Here is a 24,986-nt window from a genome sequence, read left to right as displayed (position 1 = left end):
GTGTCCGGGATTCAAAGCATCCGGACACTTCGAACGAACACGGTAGAAATCTCATTTTTATAAGCTTATAAATATAAGAATCAGAGGCACCATTCATGCATGTAGAATGTTTCTACGAAAAATGTAGATTCAAACTTTTTACGAGCAAGGTTACTCCGGATTACGGTGCTAAAATATACTAATCCTTTGTTGTTGTGAACGTTTCCGCTGAAAGAGCAATACCAATGAGACACCAGTTAAGGAAGCTTAATTTCAATGACCAACTTAAAATGGACAAATATTTGAACATGAATGTGCCATGTTTTTGAGGGCTTGACGCCAAACCTTTAACCAGGTAATTACCAATTAGAGACGGGAGCGAGGAGATAGATGTCACGGAAAAACGTCAATATTCTGTTCAATCTACACGGCAACTTACACAACGTTTTTTTTTCCTCTGAAGATAGCGAAAAGTTATTTTCAGATACCGTAATCCGGGGCAACATTGATCAATTTTTAGAATATTTCTTAAATATTTCATCCAAAAATGTAAATGTCGTGAGTTTTATATTTTTAAAACAAGTACTGCCACCCATAGCTCGTGACTGCATACTGTATTTTGTTTTTTGAATGATTTAAGCATGTTTACAAAAATGTCTTATGTGATTCCTTCATTTAGCTGATATGGGGTAACATTGATCATCCATGTAAACAACGTTCGATAATATTGAAAATGTCGTTACTTACATACACACTTAGATTAAATTACTGGGGTCGGTAAAATTTGACTGGGTTTTGGAACTACCGAAGAGTCAGTAAAATGAAAATTGTCGCCACGCGTAATTGAAAAGCAAATTTTACCATGTTTTATTTTTTATCGATATATGATATAAAAAGAAAGCTCACTGCAAAATTTCAGTAAAAAATCTCTGTTTTTCGATTTTTGACATTTATTTTTAGTTTACTGACTTTTTCGGTAGTTCCAAAACCCAGTTATTTTTACCGAACAGATTGAGTGTGTAAATCATGGCCCCTGAAGTCGAATATGATGTCCAAACGCGTACATCTCATTTACTTTTTGAGTTATTTCAAAATTCAAAACACCTCGAACAGTGGAATACGCCAAAAGGTAGGCAACTTCCTAAGGGAAATCTACATTTTTAACAGTAATTCGTTAATGTTGTGTAATTGAACATACTTATAAAAGTGTTGACAGCGGAATCATTTTTGGCGATGCCAGTTTTAGTGAGAACCGCATTTTCCTTGCTTATATCGCTTGCAGAACTTTTGTGAGACATGAATTTTCGGTAGTGTCATCCTCAACCATTGAAATCATTGTTTCGTAAACTTGACAAATTTACGCATAAAGTTAACGCAAAAGTCTTAATTTTTAATAGCTCATATATATAAGAAAGAGAAGCAACATTCATGCTTTGGAAATGTTTCATCAATAAATGATGATACCAACTTATTACGAGATGAGTCATTCCGATCAATATTACCCCGCTGATCAACGATACCCCGGATTACGGTATCTTCTTTAGAACATGAAGAGATTTTCCGGAAAGTTCTAGAACATTCTCGAACATTCTGTACACAGCATTGCATACGTGGATTTCTCCCTCGATTTTGAGTTATAGCAGCACCTCTTGCATTGCGTAAAATCAACGTTGGATAGTTCATTTATTTTTGGTTTACTCGTTTCATAATTCAAATGCTTATATATTTCTTGGAAAAGTCCATCTTATTTTATAAAGCGCCTATTTGAATTTATTAATTCTAGCCTTTTGATAGATCAAGTACAATTTACTACATTACTGTTTCATTAAAAAAAACAATTCTCATCAAATATCTTTTCAATTACGTAACCCTCCATTTACGTGAACTATCAATCTATTCAGCACTGTTATCATTTATAAAACGCGTATTTGTTATCTGCCCATTGGAAATAACATGCCAACTACAGTGCCCCCAAAGTGACGGATAACCTGCTTTTATGAATCAATGTTGAATTTGAAACAGAATCTCTCATTAATATGATTTCCATTTACCGTAATCCAAGAAAACATTGATCTCTATTTTTTATAATTCCCAAAATTTCAATTTGAAAATGCAAATGTTGCACTTTTTTATTATTAAAACAAGAATCTCCCTGGTACTCATCGCTTCTGACTATGTACCGTGTTTCCTTTTCTGAAAGTTTTTTATCATACTAAAAAATGTTTTATACAATATTTGGAAATTTTGAAAATAGTGTTACAATCCTAGCCTCTAAAGCCGAATATGAAGGCAAAACTCTTACAAGTCATTTAGTTTTGAGTTACTTTAAAATTTAAAACACCTTAAACCGTGGAGTACGCCTAAGGGTAGGCAATTCTCTTAGGGAATTCTGTATTTATAAAAATTCCTTAATTTTGCTGAATTCAACATACCTACATGGAACCCCAAATCAACCTAATGTTGACTTCTTTTGACTCAATTCTGCTGTTCCGTGGGATAGCCCAAATTTGGGTTAACCGGCATATAGCTCTCAGTAGGTAGTTTTCGTTTGACAACAGTGAAAACATTAACTCAGTGCCAGCGTTAGCTTCGAAGTTTCCGCAGTGGGTTAAAACAACTTGAATTTAGGAAAACTCGAGAGAACCCTAATTTAGCTTATTCTGTTGTGTTTAGCTCGAGTGGGTCGAAATAATTTAAGAATGCCTGATCTGTGAACGCATTCCGGTGTAAAATTAAGAACTGGCAACATTGTAAACTACAATATCGAGAGTTGTTGAAATGATTAAATGAGGGACCGAAGTCTCATTCGTTTAGTGCAGGCCTGCCCAACGTACGGCCCGAAGGCCGCATCTGGCCCGCTGCTTCATTTTGTACGGCCCGCGAAGAGCTCTGAGATCTTCCTCATAACTGGCCCTTTTGCAACTCTAAAAACTTGATATTAGAACATTTCAGGACTGATTGTTACAATTTTAGATTCTTTTAATAGATTAAGCTATTGTTATGAAGATTCTTCAAATTAGTTTTTTGATACTTCTAAATTTTCTTGCAGTAATTGATTTAAAAAGTTTCATTTAAAAAATAATGGACTTTTCTTCTTCTTCTTTGTGGCGTTACGTCCCAACTGGGACAGAGCCTACTTCTCAGATTAGTGTTCTTATGAGTACTTCCACAGTTATTAACTGAGAGCTTTCTTTGCCGATTGACCATTTTTTCATGTGTATATCGTGTGGCAGGTACAAAGATACTCTATGCCCTGGGAATCGAGAAAATTTCCTTTACGAAAAGATCCTCGATCAGCGGGATTCGAACCCACGACCCTCAGCATGGCCATGCTGAATGAACTTTTATGAGAAGTAAATACAAGAAATCTTGTTAATAACTTTCTTAACAATCAAGAAACGAAACTGATTTTTATATCAAGTTCGAACAAACATTGTCAATTAAAGTTTATGACCGAACTGAAATTCACTGAATCAGAAGGTTGCTTCTCACTATATCTTGAACATAGAAAATTATATCAAATATTAGTCAAATTAATAGCCCATAATATTTCATACAGAATTCACACAAATTTATGTGGAAAACTCGGACACGACTCTCACAAAAAAGGTAGAACAAGATTTTATTTGAAATCCCAGGATGATTACACAAAATCCTAGACATGATTATCGGCGAATATGGGTCATAATTTTTAGAAAGGTCTTCACATAATTGTTAATGAATTTCTTTCAGAATTCTGAGCAGAGTGGACTTTATAGAACTTTACAGACTTTATAGAAGTTTATAAAACAAAATTTTAAAATGTGTATATGGTTGGGTTCTGACGAAGTGCTGAGAACAGTTTTCGAAGAGTACAAAAACAGGAAAGGATTCTCAAATAATATAAGATTAGATTCTGACAAAATCCCTTAAACATGTTTGATTGAATTTTAAGAATGATTTAGTTCAGGGCAATTTTTTTAAAAGAATCCTGGGTTGGATTCTGCCGTAATCAGGAGCAGAATTCTCACAGAATTTAAGTCTAAATTATCTCGTTTATTAGGAAATTTTCAATTCAAGCGTGTGACAGAATAAGGGCGTAAGTCGGTGACAAGTGCGGGTTTGCTAGCATTTTTCACTTCAGGACACTAGGCAGCGTTGCAATCTTGCGTCCTGTTGTGAAAAATCCGACAAACTTGCGTCTTGTAACCTTTATTCACAGAAAAGAGGATTGATGAAAAGAAATCGATCATGCGACTTACGCCCTTATTCTAGCACACACTTGAATTGCTGTATTAAAACAAGTTTGGCCCGCCTCGCGATATTGTTTCTTAGATTTGGCCCGCGATTCAAAAAGGTTGGGCAGGCCTGGTTTAGTGAATACCAAGTAATTCAAATCGCTTTTCCTAAGAGGGGAAAATACCTCCAAGTTTGACCTAGGCTCGGGATCTAACAATTCCACGCACATTCGGTTTAGAGCGTCTCTTTCTTTTTTGGACAACATCGCAAAACAACCGAATTGTGGGTAAAAAATAAATGCAGTTTACTCAAATTCGAAGAAGAAGTAGAACTTATTTTTTTTTGCGTAGTCTGATTTTCCCGTGTATGTTTTGGCGTATCTTTCAGAAAGAACCCTTATCTTCTATTCATAACTGTGGTATTGTGGCGCCAGCACTAGATAAAAGTCGTTGGTAAAATAATTTACTACACGTAAAACATATTGTCGGAAGTAGTGCACTGTAATAATCATCAAATGAACTGTTCAGCGCTTCCAATGTTATGTTTAACGTTCAGAAACAGCAGCGGAAGTCAACGATCGGAAATCGGAATGTAATTTAGTGCTAGATCCACAATATGGTTTTCAAAGTGCTACAGTTATGAATCAACGCTTGTACGAATATTGTTGACATTTCATTTCCGACGGACGGAGATTTTTATTTGAATTGCGATTCTGTATAGATTCATGGTTCACGTAGGTAAAATATATTCTGCGCACTTGCAACTCTATTTGATGAGATATTCTCCGTTTAATCCAGCTCTAATCAATATCTGTGTGCTATCCATAACTGTGGGGCAACTGTAGCTGTAGTAGTTCTGACCATAATGAATTCAGACAGAAATTTAATCTTGACGGAACCGAACAGATTCTAAAATGCTGGTAACATCACTCGTTCCCTTGTTTTCCAAAATACCCGGCCATCATCGATAATTGTCGGTCACAAGGTAATGATCGATCCTTACACATACAAACATGCCCGGGGGCAGGAATTTGTGGAGGTCTTATTCAGAAATATTCTTAACACTGTTTAACGTACTAAAAGAAAATTTCCATAGGAACTTTTCTGTGTCAAGGTAATTGCCTCAAATCACTTATACACTGCTTTGAAACCTTAATTAATGTTACTTGGGCTCATAAGCAAAACCAGGCTTTAAGATATTATTGAGTAATAAAACTTTAAAACTTGGAATGCACCATTGTTTGATTTTAGGAAAAGATTAATGTCGTGCATACAATTTTAAATTGAAGAATATTTTACAGTACTGGGCTGAATAAAGTACGCATTGATCGTTTTCCTTTACGAAATGGTAGTGTTTTGGATCTCGACTTATTTTTCTTCAATTGATTTGAATTTTTCACTGCAACTTAAAAGTACGGAATCGGATCCTATTCTTGGCACTTTTGATTCACTTGGGCAGTGGGTTTATTTTTCGGAAGCAACAGGGCTCATATTTGGCCACAATATGCGTCGTACTGAAACGCTTATTATTGCAAAGTTTCAGACAATTCGGTCGAGAAAAACCCTACATGCCTAAGTGAATCATGCAAGTCCCAAGTAGTTCTGCACCCTAACTTCAGATTTGTTAAGCTGGAAATTTGGAGCATTTAAAAAACCTCTGTGTGCAACCTTGGTAACCATAGAATAACTGCTCGCTGTAAGGTGCTCGTTTAAGCGAAGTCCGCGGACTCCCTTTTTGAGAAACGTGGGCACAAACAAACTTTTGAGTTATAGGAAATCTAAAATTTTGACAAAAATTCTAATTAGAAATAATTTATAAATGGAAATAGATAGAACAATATGCCCTTCTAGAAATCGTGAAATTCGACGAGACACATCGCATGACGTTTCTCAGTAAATCTTAACTGTTTTAATAACGTTTACAAAATAAATTTATGCCATTTTTTGCAATTAGAAGATCTTCAATCATTTTAAATTTTGTGTAATAAATATTGTGGTATTTCAGTTGAGTAAAGTTCATGTTGTTTCTGAGCTACGGTCAAAATTTATAATTAATCGGACCACTAGAACCCGAGATCCAGACTCCCAAACATGACCATTTTGTATGAAATATGGCCAATGCGTACTATCTTCTGTCCAGTAGGCCCTTTCATCAAAGGTAACATAGTACCGTTGTGTCTCAAATTCCGAAAATGACTCATATTTAGTACAATGGCGATTTCAAAGGTTGAGATTGATATTTTCATAACTTTTAAATGTAGAGGATTTGAATTATTGACAGAGGCGTCCCGTGAGGAATTTTAGTACCTGTGCACTGATTCGCACAAACCGTTAAATTTAATTATGAATATTATTCAATTGAATTTTTAAAATGTATTTTAGTACCAAATTAATACACCTTAAAATGTAATTTCCAATACTGGATGCAATCTTGAAGTGTCTCGAAGTTATTATATTCGTTGCTCATTAGACGTATTTATTTTTATTTTATTTTTTTTTATTCCAATTACTAGTTGTAAGTTTTGAGAATTTTGGAAGATTTTTTATACAATGTTTAGGAACAAGGCACAATGGTCCGAAACCTACAACTTTGCTGAAGGCCGTTAACTTTAAAATCTTGTAAGTTACAGGCGAATTTCGAGTTTTTAAGTGTATTTTTGAAGTGAATTTTCTTAATTTACAAAAATTACGTTCTCACAGTTTTTGCAGCAAAAGTTACCTATTCTATGACCTTTCGATTGCCGCTGAAAGAAAAATTTTATCGAACCAACTCCATAAGTTATGGACATCTAAAAATTTCATATTTTTTCACTTAAATGTGCTTATAACTTCAAAATTACATGATGACAAACATGCGTTGTTCAGCAAAAATGAGTATCATTATTTTCTCTGCAACTCTTCTGAAGACCACGTTCACGTTAAACTGAAAACAAAACAAAAAAGTTAGATCAAAGCAACTGATTTTCGTATTGATTTTGAAAGTTTTAACTTAGGGTGCTAAGTTAAAACTTTCAAAATAAATTCACTTAGCTCAAATGAAAATTAGATTAAAAGTGTCTTCGACAAAGTTTTTCAAAACAATATTTTCTAAAAGTTTGCAGAAGAGCGCGGCCACAAATTTCATCAAAGTTTGAGTCTAAATTTAAACTTTAAGAAGGGCCACCCTATTCAACTTTTTTCTTAGAAGATGCAAAACTCAATTACGGAGCAGTGTTTGATCCTTCGACCTTGTTGCTCGCTCCTGCGGGGGCGGGCGACGAGGGCAGGATCAAACATGTAGCGCGTCATCGCGCACTAGTGAAAAAGTGCCGCGAGTGTCAGTAGTGTTTGATCTATTCAACGCGTCGCTTTTTTTCACTAAAAAATAGCCTTGGTAGTCAAAAAAAACTTGTGGCATATTGAAAAATCTTTCATCGGCATAAAATTGGAAAAAGTAGATTTTTATATTTTTGACTTTTTCCCATGTATAGGAGTTAAGTATTGGGCTATAGGAGATCAGTTTTTAAAAAGAATTAAACTTATCACTTCCACGATTGAATACAGCTTAAAGAACACTTAAACATATCTTGAACACCAATGTATTGTCAGGAATTTTAAATTGAGCATTATTTCTACCTTCACTCACACAATATGACCAGCCCATTGTGCTATGCCGTTTTTGTCGACTTCACTAATTGACATTAAGAGAAAACATACTGCACTTGCTGATTGCTGATTTAATCTTATAAATGTTTTTAATTCTACTGAATAATTGGAATCATTGGAATTCGTTGAAGCTTTCTTAAGATAGTATACTAGGAATGTTAATGAAATTTTATAATAACATACAGCTATAAAAATATACATCTATACAATTATATAAGGCACTGCACTGTTCTGATTTTGTATGACAGAGCGACAGATAAAGTAAGACTTTTAAGCAGAGCTCTATACGATATGTATATATTCAAAACAAGAGATACAAATATAGTAAAATATTGTTACATATACAGAAAATTTAAAATTTCATATGTATATATTCAAAACAAGAGATACAAATATAGTAAAATATTGTTACATATACAGAAAATTTAAAATTTCAAAACAATACAATTGTTTGTTTTCTTATATTATTTAACAATATTATGCAGTATATGTAAGCCTTTATGTAGAATTGCATTGCAATCTTACAGCCGTTGGTTCGAAGCATTTTCCAGAAACTCACATCATTAACCCATCCATATATATTCACCTTCCTAAAACTAAATACTAAAATTTATGTTTTCATGTTAGTTATTAACACTTCAATCGTCACGCTGTTGTATTTTGTACAACACTGTTTGTACAACACTGTTGAAAAAACCTCGCTTTTCGTGTACAACAGCAGCGTGGTGGTTCTGACGGTGACAAACCGCGCGACGACTGGAAGGTTAAAATTGTTTTGTCTGTTTTGCAAACTGTGCTCGCCATAAGTTTGAAGTCGTGCGGAATAACGTCAGATCGATTTGCTATCTTAACCGCATTTACTCTTCATCTAATGACAAATGATTGCATCGAAGACACCATATCGATCCGACGTAATACCGCTTTTTCGTTAAAAATCAGGCACTTTAAACCCCAAATATAATGTACGCAATGCGAAATACATGAGTAGATTAGTGAATGCATAACATTTGTATCATGTTTAGCTTTTTTTTGTAAAATCTAGCTTGAAAATATATTGAGACTACATATATAATAATCGTGTTATAATGAACCCTCTTTCAAGACTTTTGCGTATAAGCACATGAATAAAGACTATATACTGCCTTGTGTAGCTCATGTGTGTCCATTTCTGGGATTTTCTATTCTGATTGGAAAACTCTGCCTCATACGTCAATATATAAGTACTGATCTGGTTCAGATTTTTTGATCAGTCCCATAGGTATGGAATCAATCTAGACACCTGATGAAAAAAACATTTATAACTTTTTAACTACTACATAAAATGTTGTGTTCTTCGTAACTTTGGATATTCGTCGCAAATAATGTTTTAATAATCGTGTCGCTCCTGACAAGATAATTCTTGTGAAGTTTTTTTTTTTGAGTTTAACACAGCATGTTTAATAGCTAACTATTCTGAAGTGAAAAGTAAAATTTTTGATTATATAAAATGCGGCATATCATGATGGGCTGGTTATATTGTGTGAGTGTGCGTAGCAAATGCTACTCATTATAAAGCGGTCGAAAATTCATTTGTGCTAAAGATGTGTCAAACTGGTCATTAAACCGTTGAAATTTGTCAAAATTAGTGTAACTCTATTATTTTCCTATAAAGCCGGCTCCTATAAGGAGCCGGATCCTATTCTTGGCACTTTTGATTCACTTTGGCAGTGGGGTTTTTGACAGCGCCATAGCTCATATTTGGCTACAATATACGTGGCACTGAAGCGCTTCTAATTGCAAAGTTTCAGACAATTCGGCCGACAAAAACACCCATGCCAGAGTGAATCATGGAAGTGCCCAAGTGGTTCGGCACCTATATAAAAAAGGGTCAAAAATACAAAAATCGACTTTTTTCAAATTTTTGCGATGAAAGATTTTGAAATATGCCGCAAGCAGAGTCTATGAATGGAGAGTTGCGCGAAGAGACTTCTTTGAATGGTTGTTCTTCTTCGTCTTCGAAAATAGCCCCTATCTGTTTTGCTGGTCTGCTCGATAGGTAGACGGTTTGACAGTTCGATAGGTAGATTTGGTTTCACTCTTCGCGCAACTCTCCATTCATAGACTCTGGCCGCAAGCTTTCTTTGACTATCAAGGCTAACTTTTAGTGGAAAAAGCAACTGCGAATTTTACGGTCATCTGTGCTCATGCTCAGAAGATGCAAAACTCAATTACGAATAACTTCTCTGAAGACATCGAACGTCTAAAATCGACGAGAACAGGTAAAACACTTTTTCCTGCTAAATGGTCGATTCGGACCATTGTGCCTTGTATCTTAACATTGTATAAGGAATCATCCAAAATTCTCAAAACTTATAACTATGATGTAATGCCCGGATGACCGGGCTTTTTCTTACTTGGGACTTCGATTGACGAAGGCGGCTGATGGTCGGCTCAGGTGATCGGACTAACTAGTGATCCTTTATATGAGAGATTAGCGGAAGAAAAATGGAATGATTTGGCAACAGACCAGCAGTGCTGAGTTTGCTCGGCGTCGAGAATAATATTATAACACGGACATGACTTTCTCATTGCTAAAAAGTGTATTTTGTTTCGTTATAGATCTTTGAGCTACATTTCCAAACTAATAAACAGCAGAAAAAAATACTAACTAAATATCGCATTGACAAACATTCAAAAGAGGTAAATATTTCATATTTTTTGCTCTATGCAAAACAACTTTCACCGAAATAATTTCAAGCGGATTACATTACACCTCAAGAAAAGTTCAAAACAAACATAACGCATGTTCGTTTGGCTCACGCTTTGACAGCTCTCGCTGCTCGATTGGCTCACACTTTGACAGAAATGTCAGCTTCCCCGTATCTCTCTTATAAAGGATCACTAGGACTAACCAAACATTTTCCTCACTTTTTCCATATGTATTTAACGGTCACTCGAGTGAAAAATACCAGGAGTAAAATTCAACGATCTTGCGGTGATGACGGTCCGTATTCTACTACCATTCCTAGTCGTTCCTCTTTTTCTCGTTCTCCTTGTTCTATCATTTTCACCCCGAATATGGGGTTACCCTCGTTGAATTCGTCCTCCTCTATAGATACGTTAGGCGTTATGCATTTGTGGAACATTATAAACGAGGGGCACTACATGCGAAGTTTCACAACTTGTGGGATAAGTCTTTTTTGGTCATTCATGTAGACCAGTTGATCCATTGTTACCGTAAATGGTAACACAGCATCGAATGCCTCTGCTCTTCTGCTTGGATGCTTTCTGCGCGAACCCGATTACCACCCGAATAGCATCCACCGCCGAGGACTTTTGTCCGGAACCCGTACTGCCTGCTGAAGATAACTTTCTCCAGAAGTTTGCCTAGAGTATTTAGCAAGTCTCGAAAACTTATTCATACAGACTCAAGTCAAAAAAGGTATACAAACTATTTTATCGATCCTACGTGTTTCGCAGACGAAATTCTACACGTTTTGCTCTGAACCAACTCGAGTTTTTACTTTTGGAACGTTTAATTTCCGGATTTACAAAACGACGAAAGTAAGATTTTCAACTTTCGCAACCTAACCACTACTTTCGCCGCCCCGCTGTATGGAGAGACAAAGTGACTTAACCACGAATCAAAACAAAACACTACTTGAGTCGATTTTACACTGGTAGAAAAACGTCGCAAGTAACTGAATAAAACGGCTTATAACTTTGTCATAAAATTCTTGTGTGAAATAATAGGAACTCCATAGTTTTTGAACGCGAGCTCATTGTATGCAAAATTTAAGCAATGTACACGTCGAAAAAATGTTTAAAAGGTGATTAATTTTAAAACAGTTTTAGAAGACAGGTTGTGATTCTTCTCAATTAATTTTCTCAAAACCGTATGGAAGTTACTTACGTCGATATGAAAAAGTAATCGAGAAGTATTGCGAATCTTTACTTTAATTCGCAGACTGTCCAACAAGTTGCGCGCCGGTGGCCCATGCGCCGAGTTGTGCGCCAGCCAAAAAGTAAATAAAGAAATGTCAAAATATCTCGCCGAGGAAGTGAATCACTTTTAGGGCTTCAGTCCTAAACTGGACAGCGAGCATAATTGTTTAATCGATAAATAACATATGGAATAAAAATGTTCGTACCTTCTTGTTTTCAAGTAGCAAGCGTTTTAAATCGTTTTGATTGATCACAACCAGAGAATGGCAGAAAACTCGGAGCGGTGCAAAATATGCATGTGCTGCACCCAACTTTTGCGTGTGTCTCCTGTTTTTGTTGAGTGACACAAAAGAAGGTGCGAGTATTGCCCTAACTGTGTGAGAGACAAAAGACAGCTCCAGCTCTACTCTTTAAAACTCATGGAGTAAAGCACAATGCGTTTCGTTTGGTGTTTTTCATTGAATCGAGAACGAATGTGACTGACGGCGGTGTTGAATCATTTTTTGCTTGCTCTTCACTTCAAAATCATTTTGGGGTTTATTCACAAATTTCATAACGCCGAAAATGGCAGCACCCCCTCGTAACGCATTTTGTATGAATATTTTTCGAATTTTGTATGAGCTGTAACATCTTAAGGACACCCACCCACTCCCTTCAGCGTTATGAAATTTGTGAAAGGGTTCTTAAGTAGAAAGCACGTGCATTTGAAACTAGGACGTAGGACATTTCTTACAATGTTCGGAAATTATTTTGTAATCAGAGGCCGTTCATTAATTAAGTAAGAAGTTATGTGTAGGGTGAGTCATGTGGAGGCGGAGGAAGTTGTTTGTTACGTGCCAGACAAATTATTTTTAATTTCATACAACAAATCTTCCCTTGGTAGAGGGCTGTCAAAAAACCAACAAAACTCTTGACACTTCCGTGGAAAAGCAATTCTCGACTTCGCCTTCCTTGTAAAAAATCTTATCGCGTTTGGTCTCCCCGCATTTGATATTTGCGTTTCAAACGCACACAGCAATAACATATGTCGAAATCATTTTTAAACCTAGGTTGAAACTGGCGCAACCCGTTCTGAATCACAGTTTCAATTCCAACCCGATTCAGGTTCGATCGAATTACAATTTGCTTGAAGCTATTTTGTTTATCTGTTGATCACCGACCCAGTTCCTGAAAAACAAAAACGACAATTAACACAACGATCACGCGAAAATTTTGTTAGATATATTGAATCTAATCAAAGCAATCGTTTGTTCAGGAAATTGTCAAAACTCCTGGTCAACACGAAAAGTATACCGAAGTCGTCGAAATTATCGAAGTATGTGTGAGGCGAAATCATGTATGATTTATGAAGTAAACAAACGTTTGTGTGGTTCGTTTGAGAGTGGCGTCCACCCGTACTCCGTCATCAAAGCAAAGTGATGTTATTTGAGCGAGCCTTGCCTAATGCTCAGAGAGATTCTCAGCAACGGCACATGGGAGTTTTAGCACACAAAAATGAATGGGTGCAACACAATTCATATTGCACTAGCACGTCTCTTTCAAATTGAACGTGCTGTCTCCCGGCAGCGCGTGCTGCACCGAAAGAGTTTTGAGTCGCACCCTATCCCTGATCACAACTCGGCGCATGAGCGATCGGCGCGCTACTTATTTGAGGGTCTGCGGTTTTCAGAAAAGATTCGCAAAGTGCCCAACTAGTACCAGACCCTGGCGCGTAACACAAGAAGTAAAGAGAAAGTGATCGAAATGCTAAAAATTCTCGAGAAGCATAATATTTAGATCTATATGAAGCAGGATCTCTTGGAGGTTTTCCCGGTTTTGACAGCAGTTCCAGCTGCACATCTACCATCTGTCTGGGAAGCAGTTATCTTCTAGAATCTTCTACAACGCTGTCATGAATACACCTAGAAACGCTAAGATCGCTACCGTTAGTGCTATGTTAGGGATGTCATCGAACGCAAACGCATTCGTAAGAAGCGGAAAGATACAACTTTGACCAGTGGCAAAGCAGAATACTATCAAAGCCCATCGTTCACATCGAAATCAAGCAGTAGCATTAGCCAGGAAGGCCTAATGTGGAATTAGAAGTTGATGGAGCCCAAAAAGAAGGTCAATGAACAATACGAGTACATGAAGGATAGGACTAATGTGCATCCCTGAATTTGAAATCTAGTAATGAGAGCCGAGGCAGGCTGCCAAATGCTAAAGAACAAACAGTTGCTGACGCGCTTAAATCTCCCAACAAGCCGTCGAAGAAGCGTGAAATAGACACAACAGAAGAAGAAGCGGGCTCGTAAAAACAGAGAAACAAGCAGGGTAACTACGTGCTAAATGAAGCAGGGATCGATGAAGAATGGCAAACCGTCAAGAGCCCGAATAAAAGAAGGAAGAAATAAGGTGAAGGAAGTGAAATGAAAAAGGAGGGTCGAAGAAAGTAACTAGCCGCCCGCGGCGTGAGTGGTCCAATAGGCAAACGACCAAACCACATACGCAGCGATTCTTCTTAAGGTTAGAGATGATCAGAAGCTCTGAAAGACGTAGGAAAGAACGTAATCAGAACGAGGCGTGCTCAGAGAGGAGGAATGATCTTCGAGCTGAAGAACTATCCGATGATCAAGAGCTCGGCCTACCAGGGGTTGATTGCTGAGTCGTTGGCAAACGAGGCAAGCGTCAAAGCTTTAACTCAAGAAGCAGTGGTTGAGTGCAGATATCTGGACGAGATAATATCAAATTATTACCTGCAACACGAGTTGCGATCACAATGCGATATTGGCCATGACATTCCGACTTTCAGAGTCATACGATGCTACACAGTTCGTATACGATTCGGCTTCCAGTGGCCGTATCCGGGCAGAGGAGAATAGCAAGAATAACAAAATTTACTATTAAAATAGAATGTTTGAATAGCAAAATTTGTTTGTTTGAAATAAGAGATAAAATAACAAAAAAAAAAACTGGGTTTGTATGACATAAAAACTTGAAGCCGTTGCTCCATTTTAAATTAATTCATTCAGTTAGACCTACAAATAGGTAAGGTTGAGGTACGCCAAAGCTGACTTAAATAACGACTTACCTAGGTGCCAAAGCTAGGAAATCAGCCATAAAAGCTCATAAGCTCTGAAACGGCCATGAAGGAGTTCTCCGAAGGCCAAGTAAATTTAGAAACTCCGGAGAAAGTAGGGGAAAGAATGAGTCGCGGCCGAAGCCGAACTTGAGCGACCATTCAACATAAACCGTGGCACTCCCGAATTATTTCGAAGAAGTTCGTGGGAAATATCGAACTTCCGTCGAGTTCGGTCGATGGCACCTTCCCTAATCTGAAGATCACGGTTTCACCTCACTTTCGTTCGATCCGCAAATAAGTGTAGAAGTGTCGTTAATAGTTTGTTGAACAAGTCGTTATATGTAAGTGATACTAACGTGGTGATATTTCTGTAACCTAAATTGTTCTTTGTTCCCTTTGTCTCAGTGCGTAGTACAAAGTTCAAGTTAGGAAAAAGTGCGTTAGGGCTTGTGCGTTGCCAAAATAGCAATCAGGTAATGTGCTCGTTGTGCTCGTCTTTAAGACACCCGCGGCTATCTTCTTCCCACCAGCGACGCTTCTCTGCCGTTCGAGTCGGAAATTTCTGGCGATCCAAAACCCGCCAAAGGAAACGGTCCGCCACTACGCCGTTTCGAGCCACAGCCGTGGTCGTCAATTGCCACTGGGTGGCCGCCATCCCGAAGGGACACCTTTCCACGTGGACCCGCTATCACACGTGGGCAAACGCTTGATCCACTGCCTCCGTCGGCGCGACTAACTAGGAGCGCAGGATCACCAGCAAGCAACAGCAATCCAGCGAGGAACCGCAGCCGTCGCCAGTGATAACTCGGTGAGTCGATTCCATTTCGCATCGCTTTTTTTTTGTGGAGTGGGGCGTCCGGTGAGGACGCCTCGGAGTTGTTTTTTGCCGACCTAAGGTCGAGTACCATTTGGACGTCTGGCCAGTAAAGCGTCCGTAAAATGTTGAGGTTGGGTGGATGCTAAGGCCCCAAAACGTGCGCACGTTATTTATTACCGGCCCACCCAACCCTATTGTGTAAGCCACCCGGGTGCAACAAGCTTGCCGCATTCTGCTTGTCGCATCGTCGAGTGAAACCTTGAATGGAGACGAAACAACACTGATAGAGCACATCACGCTAAACTTGTCACGCTCAGAAATGAGTGCCGAGTACACAAAATCAGCCTCTCTTCATGCAGCACAGATTCTGTGCAAAGGGGCTGTACACAGTTTTGAGCAAACGGTGGTAAACAAACCGAATTGGTGATCTAACGCAAAGCTGAAATGCGTAGATGGCGCTGTCCTAGAATGAAGATTAGTGCATCTTAGTCAAAGTGACTTGTGATAACTTTGGAAGAAAAATCACCACAATTATTTTACTGATTAAAAGTTGACAATTTAAAGCACAGGGAAGCGTGAATATTCATTTGAAGTTGCAAAACTTTCGCAACATAACCTCACATTTGATCGCCAATGAGTGAAATGCGCACAGAGGAGGAACGCTTGGAATGCGGAATTCGCTTCCATTTTTGTTTTGCTTCTGAAAACATTAAAAAAAACATTCAAATTTTCAAGTTTTCAGAGATTTTTTCATTCGAATAGCCGAAGCGGAAGCAAATGGGGAAAAAACTTCCACATTTGCGACCATCTTCCGGCTTTTCGCCTGAAAAAATCACAGAAAACTCCCCATCTTACCAACGGCCAACTGTTTGCTGCCGCGCGGGAGAGATTGACAGTTTCATTTCCATCGATCCCCGCACAGCCGAAGGCCAACACATCGGCTACACACAGCATGAGTGCGACTTACACAGAATTTTCACTCAGCCAGAGAGTCCTGCATTGGTTGCCTCATTCTGTGTAGTTTTTACACAGGCGCTGCGTTGAGCAGGCTTAGCGTGAAGCCAGAGTATTCAGAAAGATTAGGCTGAGCAAGTCTAACTGCTTCAAAGAGCTGTTCCGAGCAGCTGATCACGCTTGGCCTGCTCAACGCAGCGCATGTGTAAAAACTACACAGAATGAGGCAACCAGTGCAGGACTCTCTGGCTGAGTGAAAATTCTGTGTAAGTCGCACTCATGCTGTGTGTAGCCGATGTGTTGGCCTTCGGCTGTGCGGGGATCGATGGAAATGAAACTGTCAATCTCTCCCGCGCGGCAGCAAACAGTTGGCCGTTGGTAAGATGGGGAGTTTTCTGTGATTTTTTCAGGCGAAAAGCCGGAAGATGGTCGCAAATGTGGAAGTTTTTTCCCCATTTGCTTCCGCTTCGGCTATTCGAACGAAAAAATCTCTGAAAACTTGAAAATTTGAATGTTTTTTTAATGTTTTCAGAAGCAAAACAAAAATGGAAGCGAATTCCGCATTCCACGCGTTCCTCCTCTGTGCGCATTTCACTCATTCGGTTTGTTTACCACCGTTTGCTCAAAACTGTGTACAGCCCCCTTTGGACAGAATCTGTGCTGCATGAAGAGAGGCTGATTTTGTGTACTCGGCACTCATTTCTGAGCGTGACAAGTTTAGCGTGATGCTAATCATTGGGAGAATGCCTACCGAGTGATAATGGCGAAAATCGTTGACACAAGTCGAATCGTGTGCGGACAAACTGAGAGTCATCGTCAAGGGTCTATTCCTACAGCATGACCCTACAATGTGACAATGGTTATGAAGAGGAAGGAAATGCCGAAGCTCTTCAGGTCTCCAACGATGAGCTTACAGCGGCGGTGAGAACGCTGAAACTGAACAAGGCCCCATATCCGGACGGAATCCCCAACGTGGCACTTAAAGCAGCGGTCCTTGCGTATTCAGATGTGGTTAGGAAGGTTATGCAGTAAATGCCTAGTAAACGCTTTGAACGGGTTATCATCAACATGGTGATGAAATGCACAGAGAGCGAGAACGGACTATCAGAAAGGCTGTTTGAATTCCGAAAAGGAAGGTGACCGGTGAACGCAATTCGGACGGTGCTGAAGAGGGCCGAGAAAGTATTGTTACTGTGTCGTGGTCACGATAGATGTGCAGAACGCGTTCAACAGCGCCAGCTGGGAGGCCATTGTCACAGCGCTGCACAGAATGCGGGTTCCCGATTACTTGTGCCAGATTTTGAAGAGCTACTTCCAAAACCGAGTACTGAGGTTCCATACTGGGTCCAACGCTGTGGAACGGAATGTACGACGGGGTCCTATATCTGGATCTACCCAAGGGGATCGAGATTGTCGGCTTAGCGGATGACGTTTTCCTAACGGTAATAGGTGAGACGCTGAAGGAAGTAAAAATGCTGGCAACGGAGGCAATTGGTCTGGCCGAAGATTGGATGGAAAGAGTGAAGCAGACGATAGCCCACCACAAAACGGAGGTGCTACTTGTTAGCAACTGCAAAGCAGGCATGCTCGCCGAGATCCTTAGTGGGAGGCATGCCATAGCATCACAGCGAACGCTGAAACACCTTGATGTAATGCCAGACGATCGGCTAAACTTCATCAGTCACGTCGATTATGCATGCGAGAAGGCGACAAAGGCACGCCGCTTACAAGAATTGAGCCCAACATAGGTGGCACTAGAAGCAATTCGCGATGACGAAGGCAATTACCACAGTTGACCCTATGTGTGAAGCTCCGATTTCTTTACATGGCAAAGCAATGGAAGTCAATTTTCAAATGCTTCTAAAAAATTCTAAACATAACTTAATTAAATTCTTTGAAGTGTACGGGGTTAGATTTATGATAAGCTGATTTTATAGCAGAATATTGAGAAAAAAAAATATAAAAATCAAAATAATGTGTCTATAATATAGCCCATCAAAAGTGTATCACTATGTACTGATAAGATTTTAAATAGCTATTGTAGTTAATTTTATATAAGCATTTGGAATTTCACTTCCTATACCTTGCCGGGTAAAATTTTTGACACTTCACGCACAAAGTGAACTTTTTTCAGATGGCAGCAAACGTACCTTCTTTAAAGCGAATAAGAGGCGTCTGAGGCGCGGCTCTACAGACCAAGCGGAATCGGGAGAAGTTAATCCGTATAGGCCTGAGTGAAGGCAAAAATTCTAAAACCCTCACCACTCAGAGCATTCTTAATGGATTCAAATGATTTTTTGTCAGTATACTGGTACACATATCTAGTTTCTAAAAGTGGTCAGAGGAACGCGGAAATATTCCTATGGTCGGAGTGATTCCGGTGGATCACTGGGTCAGGTCGGGTGAGAAGGGTACTGTGCGTTTGTGCCCCTGGAGGTAGGCGAATTTCAAGATACAGATAATTTCCGGAATCGGTCATAATGTGGCCACTATATGACGGAATTTCAAGAAAATTGCGTCAGTGTAAACCTTTTGAGAAACGATTGAATCGGATAACTATGAGTTTTGCATTTGATTAATCATACAAATGACCATTTTCGGGTCCCGGGACGCTTCAAACTCACGATAAAGAGGCCAATTTGTATCTGAACATCTGTGTCAAGCTTATGGGAACGCATTTGAGTGCACAATTACGTTTGATTTCTACTTTTCGAGCATTGAAACGGTTTAGTATCCAACGAATCCATAGCCGGTTCTTCCGGGCATTACGTCCGAATGGCCACATCCGGTATATTTTAAACGGTGCAACACTCTTAATTCATAATGTTGAATATCAGATCTTAATGATTTATGCAAATAAAAATGATTGTCAATGCAAATAAATAAAGGTAACTTGGCATGTCCCAAAAAATACCCCTTTTTTACCGGACTTAACCCAGAGACCCACCGGAATAACTCCGGCCACAGGAATATTTCCGAGTTCCTCTGGCCACTTTTAGAAACTAGATATGTGGGCCAGTGAACTGACAAAATATCATTTGAATCCGTTAAGAATGCTCTGAGCGGTGAGGGTTTCAGTATTTTTGCTTTCACTCAGGCCTATACGGGTTAAGATCAAGAGTTGGCTCCAAAGCCATGCTGAGGCTGGTCTCCTTCAACAATGTTTAAGTCGGCCTGGAGAAACAGTTTGCCGAGGCTGCTTCTACTTCATGTGTAAAAGTGTCCATTTTCTAGTTACAATGGGCACGTTGTTGGAGAGCTTAACACTTATTAGGCTAGATCGTGTACGGAATCAACGCCGAACGGCCTGACGAACAACCAGTTAGGATTCAGGAAGGTAAATCTACTCTGGACACTATCCAATCTGTCGTTCAGACTTTCGAGGTGATTATCGAGTATAGAAGAAAGGTATCCATTGCTGTGTGGTTGTCGTTCTTGATTTGAAGAACACGTTGAACAGTCTCCAAGTTTCGGTGTGTAGATAAGTGAGTTTCAAGATTCCTGCCTGATCTTTACTTGCGTCAAATAAATTACCTCATTGAAGAATATCCTCTATATTTAACTTTTATTGACTACAGACTTATTCTCATTTTCCAGACAAACTATGGCGCAGTATGCGCAAGCGGCTCAACTCCAGCTTCAACCTGCGCATTCTGCACGGGTTCATTCCCGTGTTTGTGCAATGCGCCCGCAAAATGGTGGAGGACCTGAACGAAAACCCGGATGGAACTGTGGTCAGTATGCACAAATTCACCTCGGTTTGCACGCTGGAGATGGCTTGTGGAACGACTCTGGGCAGCGACATAACCCGGCGGGAAGGGAAAGAGGAATTCGTGCACGGTTTGGACATGTCTGTTGCAGTGCGATTCGTTTTACTTGGATACATACTCAATGAGCATATTGTTTGTTTGCAGCGCATTTGGCGAAGCGGCCAGAAGAATGGTGAGCGTTCATCTCTATCCGAACATCGTGTACCACCTGACCAAATACCATAGAGAGCTTGTGCAAGCCCGAGGAGTCGTGTGCGACTTTTTTAGCAGGGTGAGCTTGTTTCCACCATTTATTGGGGCAAGCGTGAGACACATCATTGATTGTTGCAAGTTTTATTTTCAGCTTGTAACCGAGAGACGAAATACAATGAGTTTGAATTGTAACAAAAAAAGCAACGAAGAGGAGTTGGATTTCGATCGCAAACCGAAGATTCTGATCGACCAATTGCTGAGCGTTAATCGGGATGGCAAATCCTTCAGTGATACCGAAATCGAGGATAACATCTACGCGGTTATCACCGGGGTAGGTTTAGAAGGATTCGAAGAATTGCGTCTGTAATATTTTATTTGACTTCCCTTTAAGGCTAATGACACATCCGGACTCCTGATTGCCCACGCCTGTTTGTTCCTGTGCTTCTACAAGGACATCGAGGAGAAGCTGTTCACCGAAATCATGGAGTTCATGCCGAACGAAGAGTTCGAAATCAACCCGGAAAGTCTTAAACAGCTGAGCTACTTGGAGAAATTCCTGAAGGAGTGCCTTCGCCATTGTCCCGTGGCGCCGAACATTTCCCGCGAGAACATGTCCGAGATAGAAATCGATGGCATGAAGGTACCCCCAGGGAACATATTCATCATGAACTTCTACGCCTTGCACCGGCGGAAGGACATCTGGGGCCCGGACGCGGACAAATTCGATCCGGAACAGTTTTCGGAAGAGCGATCGCGAAATCGTCATCCATTTGCGTATCTGCCCTTCAGCGGAGGGAATCGGATTTGCATCGGTGAGTATTTCCATTAAGAATATTGTTAACTAATGGTATCATTCGGATGGTTTTGTAGGATGGCGCTACGCGATGTTCAGCATGAAGGTTATGCTGATCTACCTGATTCGGAACTTCCAGTTCGAGACGGAGATTCGGCCGGAGCAGGTCCGCTACCGGCATGATCTGACCATGAAGCTCCCGTTCGAGCACATGATTAAGGTGACCAGGAGGAAGCTAGAGGGTTCGACGGTTATGAGTGATATTTTGAAACACCCCGAGCTGGTGCCGAAGGAGGGTAGGGAATAGGTTTCAATGTGGGTTTCGTGGATGCTTCTATTTTGTACATAGAATATTACGTTTAAGTAGTAAATTTATTACGAAAACATGAAGGTTCCTAATTTTGTATACTAAAACAATCCAAATGAGAGGGCCAAAACTCTATTTTGAATTTGTTTTCAAAATTTTTGAACACATACATTGCCGTGAATTGCATAATCAGTCCCATTTGCATTATCGTAAATCGTTGGTTTCCACTGTCTGCTGTGCTGACGTAGCCTGACATTATGTGCCTGTGTTCTCTGCGCCATTCAAGTGTCCATCGTAGTACTGCTTCCACCTTTCAATCGCCTTGTAGGTCGCTGGCTTCTCCTTTACCAACATCACCGCGTTGACGACGTAGTCTACCAACCGTTTTGACAGTATGCCTCGGGTGCTGCGCTTCTGCTCTTTTCCTGTCGCTCCTGTTCATCATCCCACTCGAAGAAAGTATTTTCCTCGGATTCCGGAGATTGGTTGTTTTGGGATTTCTTCATCCACACACATCTTCGGACGGCTGCTAATGGATTCTACCTCAAAAAAATCATCTCCAGCCGATTGTGGACCACCAAGCACAGGTGTTTTCTTCTCGTGAAATTCTACAAACCGAGCATATGTAGGCCTCCCTGTCACTGCAATAATGAGCGATTCTACCGCTCGGCCACTCCTTTGTGCTGAGGGGAGTAGGCTTCGGTGAACTGCGCCTGAATGCCTTCCTGCTCATAACACCGCTTGAAATCATAACCGGTGACCCCCGCCGTCTGGTGTTATTACTCAAGGAGCCCGACCAAATATGTTATTGACGTGCGCTACATATTTCTTAATGCAATCATCAGCTACATCGCTCTAACGCTTCAGCAAATACACGACGGTGTATCTACTATAATCATCAATGATAGTCATTAAATAGCGAGCACACCCTGGCGTTAGGTTTACGTTACGTTTCAATGCAAGGTTTGGGGGACCTTCCTTAGCCAAGTGGTTAGAGTCCGCGGCTACTAAGCAAAGCCACGCTGAAGGTGTCTGGGTTCGATTCCCGTTCGGTCCAGGATCTCTTCGGAATAGAAATTTCCTTGACTTCGGTGGGCATAGAGTATAATCGTAGCTGCCACATGATATACGAATGTACAAATGGCTACATTTGCAAAGAAAGCACTCAGTTAATAACTGTGGAAGTGCTCATTAAACACTAAGCTGAGAAGCAGGTTTTGTTGCTTTGTTCCAGTGAGGACGTATTGCCAAGAAGAAGAAGAAGAAGAAATCTCGCAAATATTTCGCCAATTCACTTGGTTCATGGCTGCTTCTCTCCATCCTCGACTGCGACCCACATTCTCCAGGTCCTGGCGCACCTGGTCAATCCACGTAGCTCGCTGCGCCCCACGCCTTCTTGTTGTGATCGTATTCGAAGCGAACACCATCTTTATAGGGCTGTTGGCCAGCGTATCCAGCTTTAGCCACCTTCAGGATACTGGGTTCGCGAGCTCGTGATTTATGCACGTCGCCGAAACCTTAGCACTCCGCGTTCAAAAACTCCAAGAGCAAGTTCTCCCCGAGCATAGTCCATGTCTCATGCCCGTAGCAGTCTTTTAACTTCTAGTGATGATGCGCCTTCGTATTTCCCAACTAACATTTTTGTCAGCCGTCAGCAAGGATCCGAGGTAGACGATCTTGTCCACCACCTCGAAGGTATCCCCGTCTATCGTAACACTACTTCCTAGGCGGGCCCTACCGCGCCACGTTCCGCCGTTTTTGACGCATTCACCACCAGTCCGACTCTTGTAACTTCGTGATTCAGGCGGGTGAACAAAACTGCAACCGTTTTAAATTTTCTCCCAATAATATCCATGTCGTCCGCCGCGAAGCAAACAAATTGTCCGGATTTCGTGAAAATCGTGCTTCGACTGTTAAGTCCGGTTCTCCACATGACAACCTCAAGCGCAATATTGAACACGGAAGTCCATCGCCCTGTCGTAGTCCCCACCGAGACTCTAATGAACTAGGGTGTTCACCCGAGATGTTCACGCAGTTTTGCACACCGTCCATCGTTGTTCTAATCAATCTTGTGAGCTTCTCGGGAAATCTGTTATCGTCCATGATCTTGCATAGCTCTACACGATCAATACTGTCGTATGCCGCCTGGAAATCGATGAACAGGTGGTGCGTATGGCATTTCTGGAGGATTTGCCGCACGGAAAAGATCTGGTCCGTTGTCGAGCGGCCGTCGATGAAACCTGCTAGATAACTTCCCACGAACTCGTTTGCTATAGGTGATAGACGACGGAAGAGAATCTGGGATAGCACTTTGTAGCCGGCGTTTAGGATAGTGATTGCACGATAGTTTTCACACTCCAGTTTGTCGCCCTTTTTGTAGATGGCGCATATAACGCCTTGCTTCCACTCCTTCGGTAGCTGCTCCGTCTCCTAGATTCTGACTATCAGCCGATGCAGATAAGCGGCCAACTTCTCCGGGCCCATCTTGATGGGTTCGGCTCCGATGCCATCCTTGCCAGCAACAATGGCATCCTTAACTTCCCCCATCATGGGTGTTGGTTGGTTTCTACTGTCCGCTGTGCTGACGTAGCCATCGCCTTTGCTGTCCTAATCTTATGTGCCTGTGTTCTCTGTGCCATTCAGGTGTTCATCGTAGTGCTGCTTCCACCTTTCGATCACCTCGCGTCCGTCCTTCGAGATGCTCCCATTCTTATCTCGGCACATCTCAACTTGCGGCACGAAGCCTTTGCGAGATGCGTTGAGCTACTGATAGAACGTCCGCGTTTCTTGTGAACGGCACAGCAACTCCATCTTTTGGCATTCCACCTCTTATAGGCGGCGCTCTTTGCCACGGAACAGGCGGGTTTGTTTTTTTTTCAGCATTAGTCTGTATTGTTCCACGTTTTGCCACGTACCATGCTGCAGCATTGCAGCCAGCGTTGCATTATTCTCCTGCAAAACATCTTGGCACTCCTCGACGAACCAATCGTTTCTTGCACTCCGTTCTACTTATCCGACAATGCTTCCGGCAGCGTCGTTAATGGCTGCTTTGACTGTTCTCCAGCACTCCTCAAGAGGGGTCCCAGTGAGCTCACCATCATCCGGCAACGCTGCCTCAAGATGCTGCGCTTACGTGTTGGTGACATCTAGTTGTTTCAGTTGCGCTAGATTGTACCGAGGTGGGCGTTGATACCGTACATCGTTGATGACGGATAGTTTTGGGCACAGGTAAACCATCAACAGGTCAACAGGATTTTCCTACTTACGATTTAACAAAAACGAGATCAGCAGAGAACTTTAGAACTAAATTAAACTATTTATCACCTG

The 24,986-nt window shown here is 40.7% G+C and overlaps 1 protein-coding gene across 2 annotated transcripts in view; it reads left to right on the top strand.

Moving 5' to 3' along the window:
- The window catches only part of LOC5566939 (cytochrome P450 4c21), a 64,841-nt gene extending 43,099 nt beyond the window's left edge, over positions 1–21,742 (top strand). For both annotated transcript variants that reach the window (XM_021846032.1, XM_001651280.3), the window contains exons 2-6: positions 20,195–20,447; positions 20,512–20,638; positions 20,711–20,890; positions 20,951–21,371; positions 21,430–21,742. In XM_021846032.1, coding sequence (XP_021701724.1) covers positions 20,195–20,447; positions 20,512–20,638; positions 20,711–20,890; positions 20,951–21,371; positions 21,430–21,659 — 1,211 coding nt within the window. In that variant the 3' untranslated portion in view covers positions 21,660–21,742. The remainder of the gene's footprint in view (positions 1–20,194; positions 20,448–20,511; positions 20,639–20,710; positions 20,891–20,950; positions 21,372–21,429) is intronic.
- The last annotated feature ends 3,244 nt before the right edge of the window (positions 21,743–24,986 follow it).

Source organism: Aedes aegypti, chromosome 2 (genome assembly GCF_002204515.2).
Source record: "Aedes aegypti strain LVP_AGWG chromosome 2, AaegL5.0 Primary Assembly, whole genome shotgun sequence".
NCBI classification, from domain to species: Eukaryota; Metazoa; Arthropoda; class Insecta; order Diptera; family Culicidae; genus Aedes; species Aedes aegypti.
Note: the sequence above shows the minus strand (reverse complement) of the source record. Positions and strands in the feature narration are given on the sequence as shown.